Source organism: Balearica regulorum, chromosome 6, assembly GCF_011004875.1.
Source record: "Balearica regulorum gibbericeps isolate bBalReg1 chromosome 6, bBalReg1.pri, whole genome shotgun sequence".
Lineage (NCBI taxonomy): Eukaryota > Metazoa > Chordata > Aves > Gruiformes > Gruidae > Balearica > Balearica regulorum.
This window is the reverse complement of record NC_046189.1, coordinates 30,863,602-30,890,520: the sequence shown is the minus strand read 5'-3', so window position 1 is coordinate 30,890,520 and position 26,919 is coordinate 30,863,602. Positions and strand designations below refer to the sequence as shown.

The following is a 26,919-nucleotide window of genomic DNA, read 5'->3' as shown; positions in this document are numbered from 1 at the left end:
AAAGTTGTACTTATTATACAAAACAGGGGCAAGAAGGCTACTGCTTAGATCATCTTTTGGGAAACTAATCAGCATACACTAAGTGAGGACAAACAGCTGTCTAGCTCTGGACTGCCGAAATATCAGCCAAAGCCCACAGTGGCTTGTTAGCAGAGATTATCATTGGAAAGAGCTTGCAGCTGTTCTGCTTTGCCTCCAGTAGCTGCGTTCACTTGCTGTGACAGCACTGATATAAAGGCACTGCATATTACAGGGATTATCTGGATATTATGTGGGCAGACAGGGGAAAAAACCCACCCCAAACATCTAATGTTTCACATGTGGTAGCCACAAGATAACCACTTCCTTGCAAAACTGAAAAGCATAATAAAGTGCAGGTGATGAAGTCATATCCTTGCTCCAAGGGCTGATCATCTCCTCAGCATTGCTGGAATTGCGATCTTGATCATTCATATCTGAAGGTTTAATGGAATAAATGAGGCTTAAAGACTACAGCTAAATTCCTCCTCTTTGATCCACTGGGCAGTACTCGCCTGCAGTGTTTGTACCTCCTGATGTTAACAGGAACGCTGCTGTCACTTTGTTTGTGGGTTCCCAATCCTGAAGCACCTAGCCTACCACTGCTGAAGACCCTGGGCTGCCTGCAACCATATGCATGTCCCCAGCATAGCACCACTAGTACAGTAAAACATTTATTCTGAACTAATTTTGCTGAGCCATAGTATCAGAATAGTTTGCAACTCTGTTCCTTCCCATGCGTTTGTTTCCTTTTATTAGCTTCATTTCAAGATTATTTCTGTGGCTGCAGCAAACAAGGAAGGGTACAGAGATGCCATAATGCCCAAGAGCCAGGGCTAACTGCTAATGGTATTTCTCCATGATGAGACTTCCTCAGCACTCTCCAGCTGCTCTATCAGCTTCACTGACAATGTGCTGATTTGCAACAGCTGAAGAGCAACTATACACACACTCACTCACTTTTCTGCGTGTCTCTCAACTGCTAGTCCCATAGGCTCATTCAGACCCCAAAATAATTATGACTGCAAATAGCTCTCTTTAGGTAGAACAAGATGCTTTCAACACCGCTTCATGTCATGACAGGAAACACAGACTTTGTAAAAATGACTAGCAATCGGGGTGCCTTGATCTCCAATTTTGTCTCTGCAAGATACTCTAAGGACTCCAGCTAAAGGCTGAAGAACCAATGAGAACTGTGCACTTGGTATATACATTTTTAATAGAACAACCAAAGTCAGACCTTTTGCAAGGTATTAAGTTCAGGCACCCAAGATCACTGGAAATTTAAGCTGGCATTTTTAATGAAGCTGAGATCTGTGTATCTGCATTATTTTGGTCCACAGTTTCCTATTACAGACAAAATGCAATTGTAAGATGCAAGGCATGCATGCTAAAAACCAAACATTAGGCAATCTCTCTGTACTAGTTTAGCCAATCTCAGTGGGATAGTTTTGTTTGCTCTTCTGAGCAGAGGGAAGGAAGGAGTGATGGCTGTTCCTAAACCATTACATTCTGTAAATAACGAAGAGTACATAAAAGGTGAAGTGCATGAAGTTCAATGCCTTACTTTTTCAGCCACTCTGCTATATCTGCCGCAGTAGCACCATAGTTCTCAAAGTGGAACAGGAACTTTCCTTTCCTGTTAAGGCAAGAAAACAAGGTTTAGTCCTTGCCCTGGAAGATAAGAACATGCAATGATAGTTGAGCGTATGATTTTTAAAAGTAGTGGCAAAGCATAACTGACTCAAAATAGCAGATTGTAGGATATCCCCGGACATTGTATTCTTCCTTTATCCTTTCAAATTCAGCAGAGTAAACATTCATCCCCGCAAGAACCTGAAAAAACAGAGCATAATTGTATTGATGCTTGCAATACAGCAGGAACATTACAAACTTTTTAAAGAGTTAAGTAAAAAGAACTAAGTTCTGGGCAGATTTTTATTTCATTCATATTGCAGCAATGTAAAGTAAGGGGATCTCTGTAAAAGGCGGTGAAGTTTTTCTGATTTTGTGCAAAGGGCAACAGAGCAATATTTGAGTCTAGTCCACAGAAAGCATGCATCAATCAGCTTGTCACCTCCTCCTTGCTCTAGAAGTGTCTCCATTTCTTTTTATTCCCCCACTAACAGAAATACCTGAAAGGAATTCTCTCCATCGCACTACTTGTGCTCTTTGCATATTTGGATTTTAAGCTACAAGCCTAACTAGGGTTTTTTTTTCCATCTTCTGCAAATACATAGCTTAGTTTGCATCCAAACATTAGCTAGGACACAAGAATCTTCACCCTCATCCCTCTGGTTTCCACTCCAGCAATGAACTTACCATCTTGGCTAACGTCCAGAAGCTCTAACCAACCAAACACTGGCATTATCCCAGCTCAAAAATGCACTTACTGAATGGCAAGGGGAAATCAGCATTACTTTGATGTGAAAGTAAAACGTGCCCTATTTCCATGAGCCCAGGAAATTCCACGTGGCATTTATGCACTTTAAATATGTTTACCCTATTAGTCAGGTAAGTTTAATGAGAATTAAGAATTAACCTTATCATACAGATATCAAAAGAGGGGCACAGAGCATAGTAGCTTTTCAGACTAGCAAGTGAAACCAAAAGCCTCTCCTTCCCCTTCCTTACCTCTATCCCAATCCATCCTCTACCTCCAGAGCCTTCACCTTGAGCTTCAGGCTCAGGGCTCCTGCTACTTAACCTATGCCCTGTCCAATTATCCTCCAAAAAATTCTGACCTGAAAATTTGAAGATGGGACTGATTCTGAGCTTCTGTGGGTGTGGGATTCACACAGAAGTCATTCTGCTGTCAGAATGTTCAACCAGTGAGTTGCTGAGATACCACTTCATAATTAACTTAGTTTAATTTCATTGATGGCTTAAATCATTTTAGCAGCAGAGTCTTTATCCAAACCCCTCCTCCTTTGCCCTCCAAAATCAGTATTTTCTCCTTCCAGCTGAAATACCACATCAGAATTTAATACCAGGTTCCTGACTGCAGCAAACTGCACAGACCAACCAAATGTGCTCAGAGCCAGCATGAAATAAATCTTAAAGCAGAAAATCCTCGTTTGAAGGTCAACCTTTTCTAAGAATGTGCTGGAAAGCCACAAAAAGATACTTTGTTTTCTCTCCCCTATCCTGAGAAAGGATAAAGGAAAGCTAACTGATTAGAATACAGAAATAGGATTTATACTGGCTGGCCAAATCTCTTTCTTTGAATTTTCCTTGTAGTTCCAACAACCAGACTGATTTAGTTCACATGAGCTATCTAGACCCAATTCTCACCTTCCCTTATCCTCTATGTCACCAACTTGAGGGTAGGTAAACGCAATAGGATCAACACACTGTAGTTGCTTTATACAGTGAGAATCAGGTTCCTTAATTAATTCCCTCATAAACATCAGTCTACCATATTTCACATTGGCTGTGAACTTTCAGAGGATTTCCTGGGTTTTAAATGGGTGTTCCTGGCCATTTCTGATATTCTGCTACAATTTCACTGTGTCCACCCAGCCTGATACAAGATAATAACTTGGACTCATTCTGGTGTTCATACATCATATGAAGCATAATCAGCAAAAAGCCTATGACAATGGGATTCATTTTTAATGACAAAACTAACAGCTTTAGCTGGCCTATAATCACAGAATTATGTAATATCAGGCTGTCAGGGACCATCAAAATACAGCTACTACCCAAAGCCAGGATCGTCCCTCTACACCTAAGCTGCTCCTGCCAGCTGTTTAGCTAATTTGCTTTTAGCAAATGACTGAATGACCCTGACTGCAATTTAAGACCACTACCTCTTGTAATAGGCAGAGCAGACACAAAGATCAGTTTATTCCTTTCACCTCTGCAGTGAGATTTGACATACTTCAGCACTTACCTGCTCTCCACCATGCTACCTATAAACCTGAACTGACTCTGAACCTTTCCTAGCTGGCCACATCTTCTGGGCTTCTGACCATTCCTGTTCTCCTGCGATCCCTCCCTTGCTTCATAGTTTTCTTGACAAGATTTCTCCAAAATTGGTACCTCACACCACCAGCTGAAGCCTTTCTAGAGCCACGTTTAATGAACAGATTAAACAATGGCTTCCTTTATCTGATATCTGAAATAAGAGCAGGAACTTTACGCTTTTGAAGTCTTGTGATTTTACCAAAAGACAAGTGTCAAAGGAGAAAAGCACTTGAGCATAAGATTAAGGCAGTCCTTACTAAAGCACTCTGGCACACTCATGGAGTCCATGGGCATTAAGGAGATGCTGAAGTGCTTTGCTGACCACCAGTTCCTCCCTCACTGGGGTCATAGCGTATCAGTGACAGTCACTCGCCAGAGCCCACCCTATCCACAAACCACAGGAATCTCTTGTGCCAAGGATAAAATAAGCCATTCTCTTGCGCTTCAGAGCCTCTTTTTTCCTTCTGCATTGGGTGTAATGGAATTGCAAGATCTAAACCAAATGTAACACTGCAAGAGCCACCGTGCCTTCCTCTCAGTAACAGTACTGGGCCAAGAAACAACCAGTCCCAAGAGAACACAGCAACCAATGACAAGTTCAATTCACCTTTTCATTTTTACAACCTATTAAATAGGCAATACTGTACTTCATTTTCCTGCTATATAATAGCAATAATCGCTTTTGAGCCTGGCACATCCTGACAGCTAATGACAGGTCAGATTAAAAGGCCAAACCTTCAGCTCATACAAACCAATCATAAACTTTCCAGCAAAGTCTGATCTGGAGGTCAACATCACTCTAAGGTACCCCATGGATAATTTATGATGAGTACAGCACAGTTAACTTTAGAAATGGCAAACTGTGTACACATCCCACTCAGGAAGCTAACTAGGTCAAATTTAGACAAGCAGACTGGTTTTTCTGAAAGACACGGGTGGCAGTGGCATAACTGGACTTTCCTCTGAACTGATCCTGCACTAAAAACACTCCAGTGCAAAAAGCATCCCTGACCTGCCAGCCTCAGAGCTGTGCCACAGCCCTGTCACTCCGCTGTGCAGGATTAGCCTGGATCTACAGAAACCATTTCCTAGTGAGGAAGGAAATAATCAAACTAGACTAGATCTGGAGTTTCAATCCTCCAGTCTGAATTTAATAAAACGAGCTGCACATGGACAAGGAAGGGATAATTGGAGGAGAACACAGCACTCTGCAGCATGCCTTCTCTCTGGCACTACCTCTGTAGATGATTCTTTACATTCCTAATTCCCGCCCACCCCACGCCTTGCAATGTACCTGCCATGCAACATAGGAGTGCCTTCCCAAAGGCTGCAACGCACGCTCCACCAAGGAGAGATGGCATTAGAGTGCTGCCCAGCTAGATGAAAATGCTCTTGAAAATATCTTCAAGGGGTGTACCGTGCCCTAAATAAATTTGAACAACTCCCACTCATTTCAGCCCTAAGCAAACAAGGATTTAGAGAAAACACTTCTGAAAAACAACTAGTTGCAAGAACATGGGGGAGTCTGACAGTACTCGGTGCTACGAGTAGCAATGGCCAGAGCTGCCCAAGTGATGAACCACAGTGCTTCATCCTTTCCTCATCACGTGCCGCCTCTCCCAAGGAAACCTGTAAACTCAACAGTAAATGATCCAACAGGTAGGATCAGACCAAATCCAGCTAAAGCCATCAGTCAACAATCCTATTTCTTTGTCACTCATGTATTATTGGTATCATATAAATTATACATTAAACACATTATAAAACCTTGACTTAAAAAGTGCCTTCAGCTTGCTTAGAGAGATCAATATGCCTTATTGGTACAAACAGGCAACTAAATTATTGTGACTGTTGTTGATGAGTTTTATTATGGTCAAAACTAATTTTCATTTCAATCTAGTATGAACGCTAACTTTGTTGACAGAGCTATATTAAAACTATAAGATTTTACTAATGTTTACAGTTAGTGGCTAGGAGGATGATCAGTAGCAAGTGTAAGGAAATCCCCCTCCCATGACACTGATTCTCCACTAAAAAAGTGGATTGCGTATTACTATAAGGGCATCCATCCTTAATCTCTCTGTGAAACATCAGGCCAAAAACCCAATCAAACCCATCATGGCAAACGTTTCTTTATCTGTACCAACATGAACTCAAACTCACAAATTAGAAGCTAAACATAAAACTACGCAGTGTCAGAGACCATTTTTCCATGGCAAGAACTACACTGGATTTAAAGGGCAAATGAGTTAATACCTCATTCTCCAAAGGTTTAAAAAGAATAAAAACCAAGAGAGAATCCTGAAGGGATCTGGAACAGAGTCATTCATTTCTGTTTTATTTTGACTTGTTTAAAGATTCCCCACTTCAATAAGTATTGGTGATTTTTAAATACTCAAAACAATAAAGTATTAAAAGGATTTTTAAAATTTTACATAAGTCTTATCTTCTCACTTACATATTTACCCTTCAGTTCTGTGGCTGCCTGCTGGTAAGATGGCATCATTCTCTTACAAACACCACACCCTAACAAAAAAAGAAATTGTGTAAGTAATGCACCAACTCTATTCAGACTATTCTACAGGATCTATGTTCCAAAGCATATGAAACAACTTTTTTTTAATACAAAAAAAAATTAAAACAAAATTCCTTACCTATTTCACTAAATAATTATTAGATTATTATTTTCTAAGGATGTAACTTCTTGTTACGTGCAGCTATTTTTGCATGTTTTTCATGCTATTTATTTTCATTATCATTTATCATCCCAGTTTTGGGGAGTAACACCATCTTATATTCCTCAGGCTCTGAGCTGAGTCCAAAGGGGAACTTAAGATGAAACTCACATTTCAAAAGTCAATGGAAGATGTCATGCTTGTGAACTCAAACAAAAAAAAAAGCTTTGTGTGTTTCTGGTCTTTAAGGGACAGAGGGAGGTACTTCAGATTCATCCCAGCTTAACAAGTCTTTGAACTTTGTTTGAGACATTTCCTAAACACATTAAACAGACATCAAAAGGTACACAGTGCTCTGTTAATTGAGAAGACATAACTCAAAAGAAGCAACAGCCCTTATAAGATACAATAACTTTACGTGCTGAAGAAAAGACAAACGGCAAGTGAGGAAGACTACCAGTGTATAGCTGGAGTATGCTAAGAGCTGATGATGATGCTCTGGAGCACTAAGCAGATTAGCACTAAATCACCTTGTAAGCAACAGGTTTCACCCCGCCAAGGAAAACACGTGCATGCACATGGGAAGGGGTGGGAGCACAGACAGCATGAAAGCAAGCAAGCAAGCAAGCTGCGGCCAAGCACTTCAAACACTTTTTGTGGAAATGCTTGGGTCCAGCATGGGACAGTAGTCAACATTTTTATTCTGGTGTAGAGACAAGAGTTTTGATAATATCTTCCAGAAAGAAGGAACTGATTTTGCAGCTACTGGGTTAGGATCACATCAGCGTGCCTGGGAAGAACATCCTTAATCAGAGGGACGATAGCTCTTGTTTCTGTGGTCTTTCCACCTTTGACCTCTCTCCTCAAATCGCCAGTGAGGTTGTTAAGCTAGTGCTTGTCAAAATGACAATTTCTTGGTGGACACAGACCACTCATTTGAGGCTCACTGAGGTCTTGCAGCTTCATCCAAACCACTGGACAGATATCAAAAGATAGGAGTTGTTAACATCATCTTTTGGATCCTGTTTCTTCTCTCTTCAGCAGCCTCAAGCCTTGAACTCCTTCAGCTATCGATCTCTCTCTCTTCCCCTCTTCAACCTACTACGGGTCCCTGGACTTCCTTCTGGAGCACAGGCATGTACCAGCCGCCTGCACCCAACCATCACCCCTACAGCCCTTTCATTCCCAGCTCTGCTGCTGCCTCCACTCACTGCTCCCAAACCCACTTCAGTAAAACCTCTCCTGCCCACGCGTTTCTGGTTTATACTGTTCAGGATGCTGTCAAGCCACATATATCCCTATACAGGCATAAAAGGGTAACCTCAAAAACCCCCTCATTTTCTTCTGTTCTTTCTTCTTGTATTTTGACTCAAAAGGGCAGGCTTAATTAAACACATAACTAGTGGAAATACTAATAACACCTCAATTTTGAAAGCCCTTTTTTCAATGACATTATAAACAGCTCCTTTCTGTTGCCAAATGCAAACTGTCTGCTGCAGGAGTCTTTGACAGTTAAATAAATCTGAATGCCTATAAGTATGCCTGATTTTTCATATTTAGTGCTGTCTAACTTTATAATATAGGTCCAAAAGTACAGCAAACGGTCTCCAAATGGCAGGTAATATCTTCTAAGGAAAGCATGCCTTTGCTCTCAGTCATTTTACCCAGACCAAGCATTCCTGAAATATTAAAGAAACTACATTTAAGTTTGCAGTCACTTTCATCTCCCTCTGCACTAGCACGTATTATTCATTTCCTATGAATCTGCCACAATTAATCTAAAGCCCCTGCTTCCAACAGAGCAGAGAAATAATGCAGCTGTCTTCTCTGTAGCTTCCCAGACAAAGCCTCTGATGTCCTCTCGTGCCAAAGACCTCCCTGACTCACCCCTTGCAAGTAAAGCAGAATTTCCTTTAGTGACCAGCCTTGATTTGCTGCTCCCAGTTTTGAAAGGTAACACCTGTATGTAAGGAACTGGTAACTTCAGCTGCCCAAAGCCAGTATTTTAATGCAACTGCTTGATGTATTCTGTCTCCAGTAACACGACTAAGAAAAATTGGACAAGATCCAAGTCAGAAGGTCTCGTGTGCTAAATAAAAGATGAGGGAGTTAAGAACTGTGAAATCAGAGGGGAGAAAAAAAACAAACTTACAAGTAGGCTTCCTTCACAGCAGTTTAGAAAGCAGCAAAAGTATTACAGCACTGAAGACTAGCAGGTGTTTTGCCACTTCAAAAGAAGAAAAACTGGAAGGAGGAGGGTTTCTGGGGGAACGGTTCAAAGAGAACGAAGGGTTAGATAAGGCACATTTCAGGAAGAGACTCAGTTGTGGAAAACAATTATTCATGATACAGGTAAACTGTGAAAGCACTCTGCAGCTGAACTCTCCCTGAAGGGGTGATTTACAGGCAGAGCAGGTGTATCATCTCCCGCTGATGCTAAGGCAGCAGCACTGACTCAGAGCAACCACGTGCTATGCTGGGCCATGCAGGACCATCCTGCTGCAGAGTCTGAAGGCATGGAGCTGCAACTAATTTAATTAAAGGAAAAAAACACCCTCTTACTGATGCATCAAACCAAGTCTTGGGCAATTCCAGCCACCTTGGCAGTACTCAGGTGAGACTAAAAAGGTAGAATGGTGTTTCAGGCAGTAATTACAAGAGAAAATACACTGAGAAACACCAGATAATGCTGCCACAGGACACAGTTTTAAAGAGACTAGGCCAACAAATAGCTACTGGTACCTAACATCAATTTCCCTATCAGGGCAGCGCTGGGCAGCATTTCTAGCTTAGGTCACACATTCACTCCTTTCTCATGGTTCCCCTGCTTTCCAGCTGAGCAACAGCTCCAATGCAACACTATCTTGTTTTGAAGAGCTAGAAAGCCTCTCATATACCAGGCATCAGGAAACACAAAAAAAGCAGTTGTAAATCTGCAAAATTAAGGAACAATCAGCCAATGAATGACAAGATAGCTGCCATACAAAGTCGAAGTCACAAAAGAAATGCAATGACTGCAATGTGCTCTTCTCTTTCCTTCGTGCCATGAAATCCCACTTGCACTCAAGTTACTCCTGGCCATGTGGGTAGGAACACCCAGGGTGCCTCCTGGATGGAGCAGGAAAGATATTCCTGCTCCTGACCACCGCGCTGTTCCATCTGTCTGCAGTTAGAAAGAACAAATACGTTGGGTTTTTTCAACTCCATGGTCTCCTCTGGGGATCTTTTGCTTGTGTTGAACCAACTTGTCTTATGCCATGGCCCGAACTGCAAAGGTAAAAAGCGTGTGCAATACCCATCTGCACTTACAGCTCCGTACGGGTCAGAGGGCTAGGCACTCTCAGACAGATGTATTGACACTTATGCACTCAGCATACAGTGTTTCTGTCTTGTACAACACAAATCTAGACAGGACAATGGGTAGAGAAATTACAGAAAGCAGCTGCTTAAAAGAACAATAAGCAAGTCATCATCACAAGATAAAGAGGCAAGACTAGGATACAAGCGATGGACAACTAGGGGAAAATTGAGGACAAACAGGCAGAACGACAGGAGTTGTTGAATGATAAAGATGGGACAAGATGGCATTAGTGAAGCTCAGATGAGGCTTCTGCTCAGACTTGGACATTTCTCAGCGGAGAAGGGAGAAAGAGGTGACAGGGCATGCTGAGTTACTTACATGGCGCATAAAACATCATCAGAAGGGCTTTGTCTTCCTTCTTCAGAAGCCTTCTCAATTCCTAGGGAATGAACCAAAAAAAATAAAACCAGACCTATACTCAAGGACACCTCTTATTATCTGTGTTACAACTTTAAAGTGTAATATATGTATTCATAGAATACAGGCTCATTTATCTGAGGGAAGAGAGGTCACCTTTCCTAACAGACAACACTTGAGTTTCTTCTCCTTGCTCAATTTTAACTCGAAAGAAGACAGCAAAATTTACTACAGATTTGAGTATCTGCTAAATATCCTAGACCAGTGTCTTCACTGTTCAGACATGGAAGTTGCATGGCTTGGTTTATTCTCACTGCAGAATCTCTGACTGGAAACTTTTTCTTCCCTGACCCATACAAAAAGCCATACTCTTAATTCAAAAAGTCAGACTCAATAATAAACAAACCAAGTTCAGTTTCCACACTATGAAACCTTGTCAGAGCTATGAGAAGCCATGAAAATAGATTTTTCAGTACCAGCATCATAGAGAAACCAGATGAAGTTTTCAAATTGAATGCAACCATTGGAAGGCTTGTAATAGAGTACAGAGGGTGAACATTAAAAATTAATCTTCCTACAAAAACTGAATGTCAAAATAACTGTTTCTAATATTAAAAATGAAAGCTAGAAAATTGAAAAGGCCCTTTACAAAATACCAGCTAGAGCCCAATCAATTAAAGTTTTAAAAATCTATAGACTAGAAAACTAATACAAAAGACCAAGTTGATTATATTAGATAGCAAATAATGGGTAGCTCTGTGGTGGCACTGGATTCTTAAGGTAGTTTCACTGTATTTGCTGTTCTCCCACTTAACACCAAGAGGACAGTTACTGTACAAGGTTAAATCACTTAAGATCTGCATCCTGTTCCTTCCTGCTCCAGACTTCCTGAGACAACCTCGGGCACATGAAGGAACCCAAGGTTCAATGACAACCTGCAGTTGCAAGAGCAGCATTTTATGTCCTACTTGTATCCTGCAGTGACTGCATCTTGCAAGCTGCTACACTTGCCCGAGACAAACAGAATCTTCTGCCACACCATCCACAATGCTTTGATACTTGCTGTGTAGCTGGCAGACTAATACCATGGCCACATGTAGGGGAGAGGAAGGTGGAAAGCAGGAGACTTTATAGTTATGACAATTCACAAACTTTATCAAGTCACTTGAAACAGTTTGGGTGCTTTAAACTTCCCTTCCAAAGAAAGGAAATAGTGGTGCTTCATTAAGAATTAACAAATATACACACTCCCTTCATCTCCTATTTATAAAACATATAGAACATCTATCCAGCTAATGTACCTTTTCACTGTCAACATGCACAATATCTTTGGCTTCGGGATCCTCCTCCCACAGTGGAGCACCTTCTGGATCCTTGAGAAAGGCCACCACAGACTGTAACAAATAGGGAAAGAAGCTTTTAAAGCAAAATGAATGGAAACCATGAGACATCCAATCTCAAATCCATGCTGTCATGCAAACCCCATCCAATTAGTGCCTTTGCTTTTCTACTCATATAGTCATCTGCTCTAGTGCAGATGAACACAAATCTCCTATTGCAGAACCAAGCGATACACGAGTGTGTACCTTCCTTGTAACTGGTATCCCAACTTACTAGTTCCCATTTCTACTATAAAACTGGGGAAAGCAGCATGGAAGTAGACCAGCATACACACAGTAGCTTCTAGGATCCTTCAGAGAACTCGTTTCAATGGTACCAGATCTGCAATACTTCCACAGCTACTCCCTGGCTTAGCAGGAAAGATTTCTCTTTAGATAGAGGTCAGATTCCCATGCCCTTCACCATATCTGAGTAACTTTCAAATCCAATAGGAGTAGTTGGAAGGCACACTGACACTCGCTGTGAGCAAAAGCAATGAAGCTAACACTTAAATATCAAACTGCTTATTTGGTCAAAAGAAGAATAATCCACCAATAGTTCCCTCTATGACCCATCTACCTAGAAACTGCACTCGGTGGATTTTTTTTTTTGTAGGACAGTAAGAATCAAAGGTGACAACACAAGTGGGAAATATGAGACACTATGATTTTGCAGCTCCCATATTCAACAAGCTGAATACACATGCATGAATATTTTATAACTGCTTTACCCAACTGACACACAAACAATGATTTCAGCAGACCACAGATATTCTCTTTATCATAAGGAAATACTCTCTGATAGTTCTGATTTCAGCCTAAGCCTGAGGGAAACTCCAGGCCTCCAAAGTTAATGAGACACTCTCCATGGATTCCAGCAGAGAAGCACTGCTCCCATTTCCAGCTGTACATGGAAGCACAGGCTTGATCACTGTTATCCTCAGATGTCTGTGCTCTAGGAAACATAAGACTTGGTTTTCTGTGTTCATTCATCACTCAGACGGACCCCATTTCTTTCTCTGTGGCACAGCTCGTAGGTACGTGTCCACTCCCAGGAAGGGTCTCTGCCACACCAGTAACACAGTGAGGTCCCTGAAGAGCTTCCTTCAATGTAAGGGTGAGTGGATGATGCTGCCACAGCACTAAGTGAACTCACTTTGAGGTGGAGCAAAGAAAAGCTTCATTAAAGCTTCTTTCAGTCCATGGCATATTTTGCCAAAGCAGCTCATGACTGAAGAGCAGAGTTGAGTATATATGAAAACACGTCAAGAGCATCCATCGAAAAGCCTAGGTTTTTACTCCACCTTCTCAAGAGCAGGTTAGCAGTATGCCTAGTGACACATGCCACAAACAGTCTCAGAGACACTTTTGCCACCTCTCTGCCTTTGGTAGGGCTGCTCTGGCACAACATCCCAACAGCTTATCAACAGATAGTGGAGTTCAGCTCATTTTCCTGCATCTTGGTACTGCAAGGCTCAGGAGGATTCAGAGCTTATGGGAGGATCCATTTATTGCATTTATGTTTCTGTCTACTCGCACAGCTAATATTGAAGAGATTTGTCTTATCACAAGAGGAAGCATATATTAGTCACTAGACAGCAAGCAAAGTACTCAACATACACAGTAAGACGACCTAAGGGATGAGGTGGTAGCATTGAGACCACAAACACCTCAAGGAAAAGATTTGTTTTAATCAGAGAAAGGAGCTAGCTAGGGAAAAAAAAAAAGAAAATCAAGTCATAACAGAGTTACAGTTGTAAAAAGCTCTAAAACTACAGGCATTAACATCCCAAATGATGCCCTAAGAAGACTTAATAATATATGGGGAAAGGAGAGAGAAGAGGACAAAACAGGGGAGATGTTCTACATTTAGGAAAGCTACATCAAGTTCTGCTCGCTCTCAGTCTGCACAGACTTCAACTGTACACTGGAGGGGAGAAGAGAGGGGTCAACTTTTTAAACAGCTAATGAGTGCTATTGACTCTGCTAGTTTCAAGAATTCCTGCGTGCCAAGTTCAGTCATGTAGAAACAGATGTGGTTAGAGTATGGGGGATTAGAGAGATTTAATTCATCCAGCCTCTCCCTCTCAGCCAAGAGAGAAAAAATTAATGTGTAATGTCTTCTGGCAGGAGCAGGCAGTATATTGCCTTGTACTCATTACTCCACGCGGTGAAGAGAATTTCCTGTGTGCCTTTAAATAGGAAGGACACTCCCCAAAACACACTGCAGCACTTTCTAATCACAGAAAAGCAGCGGTCCCCAAGCTGCTGGGTTAGAGACCAGAGCAAGGTCCAGGCCACCACAACCCCCACGTTGAAAAACCAGCTACAATCCTGTCCTGCCATGATGTGGTCAGGATCCACTTTGACCCCATGGCACCAACAGAGCCACGATGGGCTGTAACTCACCACCCAAACCCCGGTGACAGCTTTGAGCCTTAAACATAGATTCAGCAGAATACAGGACATGGCGTCATCCAGCCTATGCTGCTCAAAGCAAGCAAGTTTTAACAGCACAACAGCTGGCTATCATATATGAACCTAGGTTTTAACCTGAAAAAAAAAAATACAGAAATGCATCCCTGTACTTTTCACTCCTTTGAAGTATAATGCAGTAGGGATGCTAATAAAAAGACTTCTCTTGATTTCACACACACACTCCTTACAACAGCGAACTTGAAAAGGATTCAGATTTTAGAGCAGGACCAATTTAGTAGGTTAGTCTATTCCCTTTGCTAGTACTGAGCAGATTTATACTTTAATGAGTTTTGTTCATTTTAGAAGGAGAGTAAAACTCTCCCTGTACTTTATCCTCCAGAAAAGGCTTCATCATGTAATAAACACAGCCTGGATACTGGCCTTATGGCACTATTGGGGATTAGGACATGGTGTGGCTAAAGCAACCTACAGACAGATGTACCAGATAAGATCAAAGACTGATCTAAGCTTAGGTCTCCAACAGCAGCTGACTAGATGCTTGGGGAAAAACCGTATTAGTACCATTCTTATATAGCATACACTGGTATATGCTCTCAATTTCTGGCAAAAAGTAATTAAGTTTATGGACTCCACACAGCTGTTTTATTTGGACCTCTGTGCTTGCTAACTATCAATGGATCTATCCTTTATGACTATCTAAAACTGTTTTTAACACTCCTAAATTCTTGGCTTTCACAACATGTAGCTGCAAGTTCCACAACTTTTTTCAAACACTGCAGTTACGTGTTTCAAATCAGCCATCCCAAAATGCTACTATTTGCACCCAAGTTTGGAGGAAAAAAAAAGGTAATCATTCCTTTTTTCAAGCTACTCACAGTCATACAAATATCTACTGTGATCTCCTCCAGTTGTCCTTTTTTCCAAGCCCAAGAATCTTCACGTAAATATTCAAGCTATCCATGCCTCTGATCATGCTCACTGCCCTTCTGCAGTACTTCTACACCTTTCACTTGATGCGGCAACCAGAATCACAAACAAGACACAAGATGAAGGAACTCAATGGACTCAGATGGTGGAATAACATTTCCTCCTCCATTCTCTGTTCCTTTCCTAATCATTTGACTTTTAAATGCTGTTAAGCACAGGGCCAATATTTTCAAGCCAACTGCTGTCTTGACTGGTAATTCAAAACCCATTACAAGAGCCTGCATTACTCCAGCATAATTGGAGCTGTGTCCTTTCCTTCCCTCTTGCGTTCATTACTCAGCAAGTTCCTAGTTTGATATCGATAAGCCACTTGGTATTATTGCAAGAACCTAAACCCTTCTGCCAAGAGTCGGGAAATATTTTTTAAAACTTCCTAATAATTTTGCATCACTGAACTTTGTTACGTTGCAGTCCACCTCTGTTTACCAGATACCTCAAACAGCTCAGATCCTAACACAGGTCTCAGCAGCAGGAGGTTCTGACTGCCAGCTAACTTCCCCCAACTGTGAATGCTGAGCTATCCTTTATTCCTCTTTTTTCTAACAGTAAACCCACAAGGGCATCTCCGCTAATTACATAAGGATTTAGTTACTTTAAGAAATAAAAAGCTTTTCTTAAAAACCCAAGTACACTATCAGCTGGATAAGGCACATCTATGAAATTGCCGATTACTTCATAAGAATCCTTCTACAGTTCCTCAGAGCTGTGTCCATCATTCTCCAAAATGTCATACATATATTAATATGTCTGCTGGATGCCTGGAAACAAGATCCAAGTTTTATTGCCACAAGCTTGCTGAATGATGTGAAACAAATCCTTTAATCTCCCTGTTCTTCAGTGTGTCCACCTGTCCGTAAAATGGGTATGATACCCTACGTAATTGTGTTGCTCTGCTGCTCGCTGTTCGTAATGTACTGGGAGACTCCTGACAAACACAGCTGAGCGAGAGAAAGGTCACTGCCTCAACAGAAGAAAACAGGGAGAAGTAGTGGTATAGAGGGAGAAATACAGAAAATATTCAGGCAGTTGCGAGCAGAACAAGTAAACACTCAGCTGAGTTATGTGACCAGTACCCAGGTCTGATGCACTCTCCAACCTGTAAATCATTAGCAGCTGGTTTCACAGGGGCAGTCAAAATTAAGACTAGAGCTCTGTGTTGGTTTTGCATGGCAAGGTTTTGGTAGTGGGGGCGCTACAGGGGTGGCTTCTGTCAGAAGCTGCTAGAAGCTTCCCCTGTGTCTGATAGAGCCAATGCCAGCCGGCTCCAAGACGGACCCGCCGCTGGCCAAGGCCAAGCCAATCAGCGCCTCTGTGATAACATATTTAAGAAAGAGAAAAAACAGTTAGAGAGCGCGCTTTTGCAGCCAGAGAGAGGGGTGAGAAGATGTAAGAACATCCGCAGACACCAAGGTCAGTGCAGAAGGAGGGGCAGGAGGTGCTCCAGGCGCCGGAGCAAGATTCCCCTGCAGCCCGTGGTGAAGACCATGGTGAAGCAGGCTGTCCCCCTGCAGCCCATGGAGGGAGGATGAGGGGGTGCAGAGATTCCACCTGCAGCCCATGGAGGACCCCACGCCAGAGCAGGTGGAGACACCTGAAGGAGGCTGTGACCCCGTGGGAAGCCCGCGCTGGAGCAAGCTCCTGGCAGGACCTGTGCCCCGTGGAGAGAGGAGCCCACGCTGGAGCAGGTTTGCTGGCAGGACTTGTGACCCTGTGGGGGACCCCATGCTGGAGCAGTTTGCTCCTGAATGTCTGCACCCCATGGAAGAGACCCACGCTGGAGCAGTTCATGAAGGACTGTAGCCCGTGGGAAGGACTCACGTTGGAGAAGTTCGTGAAGGACTGTCTCCCGTGAGAGGGACCCCATGCTGGAGCGGGGGAACGATGAGAGGAGTCCTCCCCCTGAGGATGAAGAAGCAGCAGAAACACCATGTGATGAACTGACCGTAACCCCCACTCCCCATCCCCCTGTGCTGCTGGGGGGGGCAGAGGTTTGAAGCTGGGAGTGAAGTTGAGCCCGGGAAGATGGGAGGGGTGGGGGGAGGTGTTTTAAGATTTGGTTTTATTTCTCATTCCTCTAATCTGTTTTGCTTAGTAATAAATAAGATGAATTCCCTCTCTAAGTTCGGTCTGTTTTGCTCGTGATGATAATTAGTGAGTGATCTCTCCCTGTCCTTATCTCGACCCATAAGTTTTTTTTTCGTTGTACCTTTTCTCCCCTGTCTAATGAAAGAAGGGAGCGATAGAGCGGCTCTGGTGGGCACCTGGCCCTCAGCCAGGGTCAACCCACCACAAGCTCCTAGAGAGAGGGAGCTTAAAACCCCTCTTCCACTCACTGTAGAATCACACATCCCTGTTGACAGTAGGCTGTTTCCCTCTCCCCAGCAGGCAGGGCAAGAGGGAAGGGGAAAAACATTCATCATAAACCAGCAACTGAAGGAATAAATGGTACAGTTCCTGTTGTGCTATGATTGCCTCTCAGCCCAACCCTCACTGGGGCTCTGCAGGCGCTCTCCAGTTGATATGATCTGTAAGGAAAAGTTACAGCACTAATTCCTGGTTGCAGCACTTTACGGAGGGCAGGAAAGACATTTCATGCAGTGTTCAAAACACCTAAATTTGGGCAATTAACAAGTCTCCTGCACCCCACCACCCACCAAGAAGGAAAAGAAATTCACCAGGTACACTTCCTCACTAAGTACAGAAGGAGTCTCAGGCACTTGCTGACTAGGCTGGGTATCTAACACTGCCGTTCCCAGTGCCAGGCAAGATTTCTGCTGCAGGAGATGGGAAGATACACAGTCCTCCTCTCCCCACCTCAGGCATATCCTGCATGATGACCCCAAGTGCAGGCTGAACAAATGATTCAAGCTGGGGCGTGCTTCCAAGACAGTCCTCCCTACCAGCCACCCCACAAATCTGGCTGTAAAAGGAAGGTCCCGAGTGAGCGCACTTAGGAATGGCCACTCTGACAGACTCAGGTTCACGTAGCATCTCTCACAGCCTTCCCTCCATCCCAGGCCAAACCTCTGAACGAGCCAGAAAGGAGAAGTGAATGTAACGATGTCAGCCTAGGGTGGTGTCATCAAGCCTCTGCAAGACCAACAATGGTGCTCAGCCAGGTTTGCTAGAGGAAGAGAAATGGCAGCTGGGCAGAGCTGGACAGAACTCATTTCTGGAAGCCAGGTCATCGCAGGGCTGTGGCCTCATGTGAGGACAGTCCCAGTGCTTCACCAGGGCTTTGCAGAGGAAGGCTGCATGCTTTCTGCCTGCTTACTATGCTTTTAGTCCACCATTTCCACCATCATCAAGATCTACACATTCGTTTCACATTTCATGTCTTCCTCCTTCTGTTGCTTTGCATCAAGGTTTGCAGAAGAAGGAAGGTCGTTTTATCCCTGCTGCACTCAGGGCGCATCCATAGGAATTGTGGTTCCATAATCCGATCAAAGATAAGGCCACTCAGCTCTCTTTAAAGTTTATAAACACATGACCTAAAAACCTCAGAGAACTCCTTATCAAAATGCAGTATCAGCTAATACTTTTAGTTATACTGCCATTAATAGCACCTTGTAATCAAAACCAAAAAAATCCCTATTTGTTACCAGCCTGCAAGTTAACTTACAATTTACATTACAGTTCAACATGGGTTCAATCTTTATAATAACACACAATTTTCCTGGATCTGTGGTTGGCAGATGCGTACACACACAAAAACCTTTAGGTCATTCTGACAGCTGTTTATGAAGATTAACCCCCTTCCTTTCATGCTGAAGGCATGAAAAAGTGCCAACACCTGTTTTTAATACACAAGTGTCCCCCCCATATCTAGCAAAACCAAAAGAATAGTAATCAAATATTTAAATTTACCTTCAGTGTGGCCGCTCTGTTATATTCAGTATGAAATGCACCGTCCCTGTTGAACAAGGAGTGGGGAATAGTGTTAACTTACAGTAACATTACTGGAAATCATACAGCTGCTCTCCCTCATTTCTCACTAACCAGAACAAAATTATCCTTGAGGCTTTGGGCAACGTGGTCTAGTGGAGGGTGTCCCTGCCCGCAGCAGGGGGGTTGGAACTAGATGATCTTTTGAGGTCCCTTCCAACCCTAACCATTCTATGATTCTATGATCCTGCTGAAGCCATAAAACTAAGTAAACTTCTGTACTGCAAATTCTAAAGGGGAAAAAAGAGTTAGGAAAAAGGGAGGGTGCAAAACAGAGTGTAAAGCAAACATGTTTCTAATAAATAATTTCCTCCCTGACATTTTAACAAGAATATTTACTAAGGCGTGATCTTTGGAGATGGAGATGCAGCTGCTTGGTGTCTCTTACACTCAAGAGTACTCCCACTCCTATTATTTCCAGGAAGAAAACTTCTTGCTGTCTCACTATGCTTGCCTTTCTCCACTTTATAAAGTACTATTCTCAAGTCAGGAAAAAAAGCAGAGAGGCGAAGTGACTTGTCCAAGGCACATGAGAATAAAAGAGAGCTGAAATGTCATCAACCCTGTGCATCGTGTAGTTTTAGTCCATTGGACGTCTCTCCCAGGCCCCACTCATGCTTTTAGTGTACTCTAACAGCAGAATAAATTTATCTCAACTTTTTTCACAACACATGCTTGCAAACTGAAGAAAGAGCAATCAATGTCACATGTCAAAGGATACAAAATAAGTTTTCATGCTGCAGCAGTACAGAGCTGCAAGAATGAATGGTCCTAACAGGGGCATCAACAATTAGGAACTACAAATCCCAGCCCAACACTCACTTATAATGGAGTAATTCCACTCCCTTCTCCTTTGAATTAGGATCTACTTTCATCTTCTTGCATAATTTTCGGCTTTCAGTATCACTGCAAAAAACACATATTGGAAGACAAATGGTTACAAGAAAGGAAATTAAATGCATTCAGTTCTGAAAACTCATTGCTGTACTTCCTCATCAGCAATCAGTTGCAACTAACAGTAATTTGGAGGCTGTTCAGCTAAGTTTGTGGAACAAGCATTGTGGAAAGCTGCATTAGCCAATTTAATTTCTCCATTTGCTTGGTCAGGACACAGTGAACTGTGTTAAAACCACATTCCAAAGCCAGGCCCTAACCAGTGGAAAAGGAGACCGTTCTAGCATGTCCGAGTGCCTCAGCAGACCTTCTGACCACGGGATTAACATAAAATTTAGGAAGTCAAGTTTTCAAGAGGACTGTCCTATTGTTAGGGCAATGATCAAAAAGCACGGTTTGTGAAAAGATTCAAAGAGAAAGAGCAGGCCAGCTTTTACATGTGGCAGAAGACAACTGAAAACCAAAAAGAAACATATTCATGGTATCTCCAAGTCCAGATCACAAGTGGCTAGCTTTAAAAAGGTCCTGCAGAAACCAAAAAACAATTCACATTTTGAAGCCCCAAGCCCAGCAACCCCATTCACTCTATGTATGAGGGATGTGTCCTGGAGCCACACCTGGCAAGTGGAGGTAAGGACCATCAGCTTATTAAGGACCACAGCTCCTGAAGGAGGTGGGATGTAACAGCACACAGACCTGCTGAAGGTGGTTTTCAAACTGAACAAGAGTGAATCACTTCTAGCACCAGATTAGGCTGAGTTGCAGAAGAGAAGGGTCATGGGAGAAAACTGCATATACGTTTACTTAGGTGGACAAGTAAAGGGTCTTCGTGGCCTAACTGCTGTCCTAAACAACACAGGAGAGAAGCTATAAGGATACTTCAAGCTGAAGTGAATATGAAGTCAGTCAAAGACCTGGGGAGATGAGTGAAACAGCACAACTACAAAGAGGATGATTCACATTGACAAGACTATTCTTTGCATTGACAAATAGCAAGATTAAAAAGCTTGGAAACTTGTTCCCAGCAGAGGACAACCTGTACCTTTTACGCTGATAAATCAATTTAGAAAATGAAAACACTGAAACCCTATCAAGTTTAAACTGATTAGAGACACATTAGAGACACTGAGATGCAAGGGTTGCAAGAGCCCCACGAAATTAAGTGCTTCTGCCAGCACTGGTGCTAATTCTCCCAATGTTCTCCAGCTGCCTTTCTGCAAATGTGAGGAACAACAAACAGTAAATTCACAGTGTGCAGATGAGAGCACGCCTTTGTGGAAATTTCTCAAATGCTTATTGTAGATGGAAATGAGGATGGGGGTGCTATGGACACATGCATCAAAATCACAATATTTTTACTGAAGACAGAAATGAGCATTTTAAGGAACTAACAAAGCATGCAACTACCACACCAGAAAGGAGCACCTGTAATCCCAACAGTATAGAAGCATATTCATCTGAAGAATCTTACTGAATTCATGTTGGATTCTGCATTTTCAGATCATAGCCAAAGCTAGTCAATGTAACCTGTAAACGCTTTCTTTGCTTCTCCAGGAGGCTGGAGATCTGAGCCTGAGAAGACAGTTATTTTCATGTTGCCTGCTGCATCTTTGTTTTCCCCAGACTGCAGTGGAAGGTGGAGCTAAAACATGTCATCTGTTCATTGAATAACATGTACATCTCTCCTTGTAACAAAACTAGATTACGAAACAAATAACCTGGATTTGGATATTTGCTGAGAACTGGAGTTTGTACAGAAAGCTTGCAGCAACATCAAACCCACGAGCCAGAAACATCCTGTCTTCTCTCACCTGCAGTCTTCCAAGAGTCCCATGGGCTAAATCAAAGCAACTCAAAAGGTCAGGGAATCTCAGGAGGAGGGACCAGTTTCAGAGCATCCTCCTGTCCTACCCCACACAGATCCAGAGGCACGGAGAAGCCCTTCCATCCCTGCTGGAGCTGACTGCCAGACAGCTAAGCAAAGTCAGCCTGCATCACAGTCAACATTTGTAAATGCCCTTCTAGACACTCCCAAATGTTTCCAGGATACACATGTATTTGCGGCCATCTCAGTCCTGCCAAGACAAATGTTAGGTGGTTGAGGTGAACAAGTGTACCGCCAAAACCTACCTCCAGCAACAGGGTCTGCCAAACCCCAATAAGTGCAGACAATTGTTCTGGAATCAGTAGAGGACCAAAATGGGTATCAAGACAATTCTGCTGCCAGTTCTGCCATCGATTTGGTGCAACTTCAAACCACGTGGGGAAAAAATTATAATTGTTCCTTATGTGTCATTTAGCAATCCGGATACTCATCTTAGAAAAGTTCTGCAAGGTTTATAGTTGAAAAAAGCAAGAAAACATTACTACTGAGATGTACCGGTGAGCAAGCAGCTAGCAACTCCTACCACTCCAACTCCTACCAATTCATTTTCTGTTTGCATGAGTTTCTATTAAAAAAAAGAAAGATAAGAACAGCTGTTTCATTGGAAAGAAACAGGATCTAAGCCTGCCCTGCTTTCAGGATTGCTCCATTTGTAAAGATTCACATAGCTGCTTGAATGCACATCCATTATCACAGCAAAGAAAGCAGCACTTTGCTCCAATATATCTCTTACCATTTAGTGGGCAGATTCTCTGCACCGCTGCATTGGGAGTTTAGTCTGTTTATGCAAGCTATCTGCACTGATGCAAGGGATGGAAGAGGAGCAAATTCCCAGAATAGGACGTGTCTAAATAGGTATCAGTAGTTTTTTCATGCATCAGTGAAGATTTTTTGCACATGCCAGACCCACCAGCTCAGATGCTATACTAATGATTCTTTGGAAAAAGCAGAAAATAAGACGTACAGAAATGGCAGAGATGGACCCGCTCTGCTTTTCCTTCTGCTTTCACTTACAGTCAGACGAAAATAACCTGCAAAGAGCAACCTGCTCTGATATCACTTGGTAATGACCATTATCCTTAATAACAGTAAATATCAACACAGATGCAGTCTCTGCTCAGAGATTTGTCTCTGTTGGATCTCAGCCAACAGCCTCTCTCTGAAGATGAGCTCCTCAACTCTCACATGGGAGAGGGTAATTAGGACTCCGGTTCTCGCAATTTAATTATACCACTTGAAGAGGCAGTGTAAGAGTTTGTTATAAGGACTAGAAGAAAAAAAAAAGAAAAAAGAAAACAGACAACAAAAATAACCTAAAAAACCAGAAACTACCCCCAAAATCAGCACTCTACCACCCAGGCCAAGATACCCCAGACAAGGAAATACTGGTTTGAGGATGAGGTCAGTCATGTGCCCCCAGCAGCCATCCTTGGCTGCCTCGTGGCATTTCTGTCCAGAGCAATTCAAACCCTTGCAGGTCCCTGTGCTACTGCTGAAGGGACCGCAGCTTTGCCGGCAGGCAGTCAGTCCTACAAATCGCCACCTTTATCTCCGTAGAAAGTCATCCAAGACATCAACCTGTTTGCAATACCAGAAGGGACCTAACCAACAGCTGTCTGTGTGGCAATAAGGTCAAGCGTTAAGTGGCACAATGGCACAGCTTCCTTCCACTCCCACAGGCACGTTCCCCACACACCCCTCTCCCATGAAACCAAACCAGGGCTCCAAAACACTCCTTTGCTGGAGAAGTGAAGACATATGGCAGCTTGTTAAAAAGAACAATAAAGTGATTCAAGTTGACCTAACTAAGCAAGAAGTCTAAGTAACAACAAAAGACAGCATGCATTGCAGGAATACTTCACCCCTTTCCATTCACATCCCCGTCTCCTCTACCAGGAGACACTTCTGTCGTTTGGGGTTACAATGGAGCTGGCAGGAAGCCCAACTGGAGCGCTCCCTGTAAACCTCTGGGGTCCCTTGTCAGCATCAGCATGCATGAAGAATCACTTTGCACAGGCAGCCAGCTGTTACTGGGGCAGGAGGAGGGTGAGGGGCTTGCGAAGGAGATCTGACCTGCTTTGGCTCACCACCAAAGCCAGCACCTGAAGGGGGTGCACCCCAGGCACTCCTCAGGAGTGGCATGGGATGCTCTGCCTGTGCAAGGCTGCCCGCACGCCTGGGAGCTCGTGGCCATAAGGACAGACAAGCAGTGAGAGATATTGATGGCAGTCCCTGGTGGCAGGAGCAACTCAGAAAAGCTTTTGCAGCACTGTGGCAAGGTAATTTGGAAAGAGAAGGAACAAAGGACAAAGCTAGACGGGAGGAACACCAAATAAGATCCAGGAGTTTGGCTGCAGTAAGTCCACATTGGTTTCTAAAAACAAAACAAGTCTGAGACAGATGGATCCTGAGTAAGAGATGGTGCCCAGAGGTGGCAGCGCAAAACACTCTCCTTGGGGGCAAATTCAAATATTGTCCTGGCAGGTCCTGAAGGCAGCAAGATAAGACCAAACATAGTCAGCACCATCCTCTCTCATGAGCACAAATAAGATCATCTGCAGCTCCCTAATTATTTCCCTTATCACATAATACTGCCCAGTGGCATCAAGAAGGAAAAACAGCCCTACAACCACATCAGCCTCTGGGGAGGAAGGATCTGGGACAACTGTCAAATCCCATCTTTGGAAAGGACAGAACTGCCATCCAAAAAAAGTTCACGTCTCCAGTTGCCAGTGTAATAACGGCGTGTGCATGTGCTGTGTGGCCATGTCACTTCGATGCCACAGTGCTGGCAACGCAGACTGGACCCAGCCTTCTTTTTTCATCGGTACCTACATCGTTTCCAGGCACAAGAGAAGTGATTAATAAAAACACTGACAGCACCAATTTAAATAACCAGGTCAGTAAATCTGCCTGCACAAAAACCATCTCATTCCTCTATCAGCATATCACATAACCACATGTGAACCACAGACCTCACAATCTGCAAGCAGATTTTATCTCTTCTATCTGTACATCTCTGTCTGAAACAGGGCTCAACAACCCACAGAAATTATGCTTCGGCAGTGCCTTATATCACAGTTGCACCTGTAGACCCCAACGTGGTGGAGGCTCTGTTGTATCAGTGGCTGTACAGACAAACACTGTCACCATCCCAACAGCTGGAAGAGACAAGACTGAGCAGGTAAAGAGGACGAACAGGCTCTGAGAGCAGGGTGATACGGCAGAGCAGAAACAGGGCTGCCTACAAAACAAGCCTCCTAACACTGGAAAAAGCTTTGGAAGGTACCAGTCAAAGCTGTCATCTTGTTACCAGCATACCCTCTCGTTATTGTCTCTGTTGTTTAATTGCTTTTGTTCTTTTATGTTATGGTGAAAACCACTGTACAGAGAACAAGTCCAGTTATAACTTCAAGGAACTGAAACTGCAATTTCAGAACAGTCCTCAGAAGTGAATTATCAAACAGGGTTTCCCAGCCCAATGCACAGCCTCTGCAATGCCCCCTGGCTACCTTCCAGAGAATACCCTCTCCAGACAACAGACTGACAAACTTCCTGAGAAAGCATAGAGTTAAGATCCTGCCAAACAACTAACTGAGCTTGTGACCCAAAAAAGCAGCAAAAGGGGTGTCAACGCCAGAAATTTCCTCAAGCCACCTAAAAATAAAAACCACATTTGCACTTGCAAACCCAATCTGAAAGAGGAAGTCATTAACAGTCAGTTGTAGTTAGATGTGCTCCTACAGGTTTCAAAATCAAAAATGCAATTCATTAGCCATTGTTGGGGACAATATGGGATTTTGACCATGCTCCTTGCAGTCATCAGTCCCACCCTCCAACAAGGACTGTGTGATCCATTTAGACTACAGCAGCTTGTGTACTTTGCTGACCAAATGAAAACAGAGCGACCCCTGCTACTCTCTCCCCCTCTCAGACCCCAGGCACTGCCTCCCCATCGTCCTCACTCCTTCCTCCCAGCCCAGGGTGGCAGCTGCCACAACTAATGCTGCTGACTGGTATGTCACATTTCTAAGGCTCCTCATATTCTCTAATGATCCCAGACCTTTCTGTTTCACTCTCTTGAGACAGATCTGAAATCAGAGAAGAAAATAAAAATTTAAAAAAAAAAAAAATCACTTCTCAAACCATCAACCTAGCTTGCAAGAGCACTCCTCCAAAGAGCTGTGCTAAGCAGATGCTGGATGGTAATGGCTTGCATCTACTTGAACAAAAAGCCCATACGCAGCTCTCCGTGCAGACAGGCACTTTGATACTACACTCCTGAGTGGGGTTTAAGAACATGCAGACACCAAAATAGGAACAGGACCCAGGAGAGATGGATGCAGAAGTAATCAGCACAGGAAGCTTAAAACACAAGATTTGTCTTTGAAAACAAAGCAATATTTTGCCACCGTTCTAGGTTCCCGCTGGAAATTATCTTAAAAAAGAAGTAAAAATAGCAACAGGTTTCCATAGCACAGAGCAAATGAGCCGCTCAAACAATGCAGCAGATGAAAAGCTTGAATCTTTTAAGGGATGGGGGAGCATGAAAACCAAAACCAAGAAACATGCTGCTGGAAAGAATTAAAAATTAGGATTAGCAGACTGACAGGACAGAGTCTCATCTGAATTTAGGGCCTGATTTTCCCCCCTAGAACGCAGCAAAAAGCCTTCCTGTGGCCTATGAGGCGATCGCACCGTTATGCTCCAAATGCTCCCCTGGAACGTGCCAGGAATGCAAACAGAATAATCCATGTGCTGTGGAGATCCAGCACCACTCACCCAATATAAACGACTCCTTGTGCCCATCAGTCAATTAGAGAGGCCAGGAATCTTTAGGAATGAGATTAAAAAGAAGTCTTTTCCAAAAACTAAAACTCATAAGATTAATTCACACTGCAAGCAAAAGTGAGCCAAAGAGCAGAAAGAAACCCAAGACAAAAAGCTAGCTGGTATCATCAAGCAAAAACAATTAAGGCAAAAACATTATAAGCTCCAGCCCTGCAGGAA

At 43.2% G+C, this 26,919-nt stretch overlaps 1 protein-coding gene across 1 annotated transcript in view; it reads right to left on the bottom strand.

Moving 5' to 3' along the window:
* The window catches only part of PDIA5 (protein disulfide isomerase family A member 5), a 104,348-nt gene that overhangs the window by 54,782 nt on the left and 22,647 nt on the right, over positions 1–26,919 (bottom strand). Inside the window, exons 4-10 of the mRNA XM_075757065.1 lie at positions 19,953–20,036; positions 19,053–19,098; positions 11,682–11,774; positions 10,342–10,402; positions 6,446–6,513; positions 1,763–1,854; positions 1,586–1,657 (exon numbers count right to left, since the gene is read on the bottom strand). Of these exons, the coding sequence (XP_075613180.1) occupies positions 1,586–1,657; positions 1,763–1,854; positions 6,446–6,513; positions 10,342–10,402; positions 11,682–11,774; positions 19,053–19,098; positions 19,953–20,036 (516 nt within the window). The remainder of the gene's footprint in view (positions 1–1,585; positions 1,658–1,762; positions 1,855–6,445; positions 6,514–10,341; positions 10,403–11,681; positions 11,775–19,052; positions 19,099–19,952; positions 20,037–26,919) is intronic.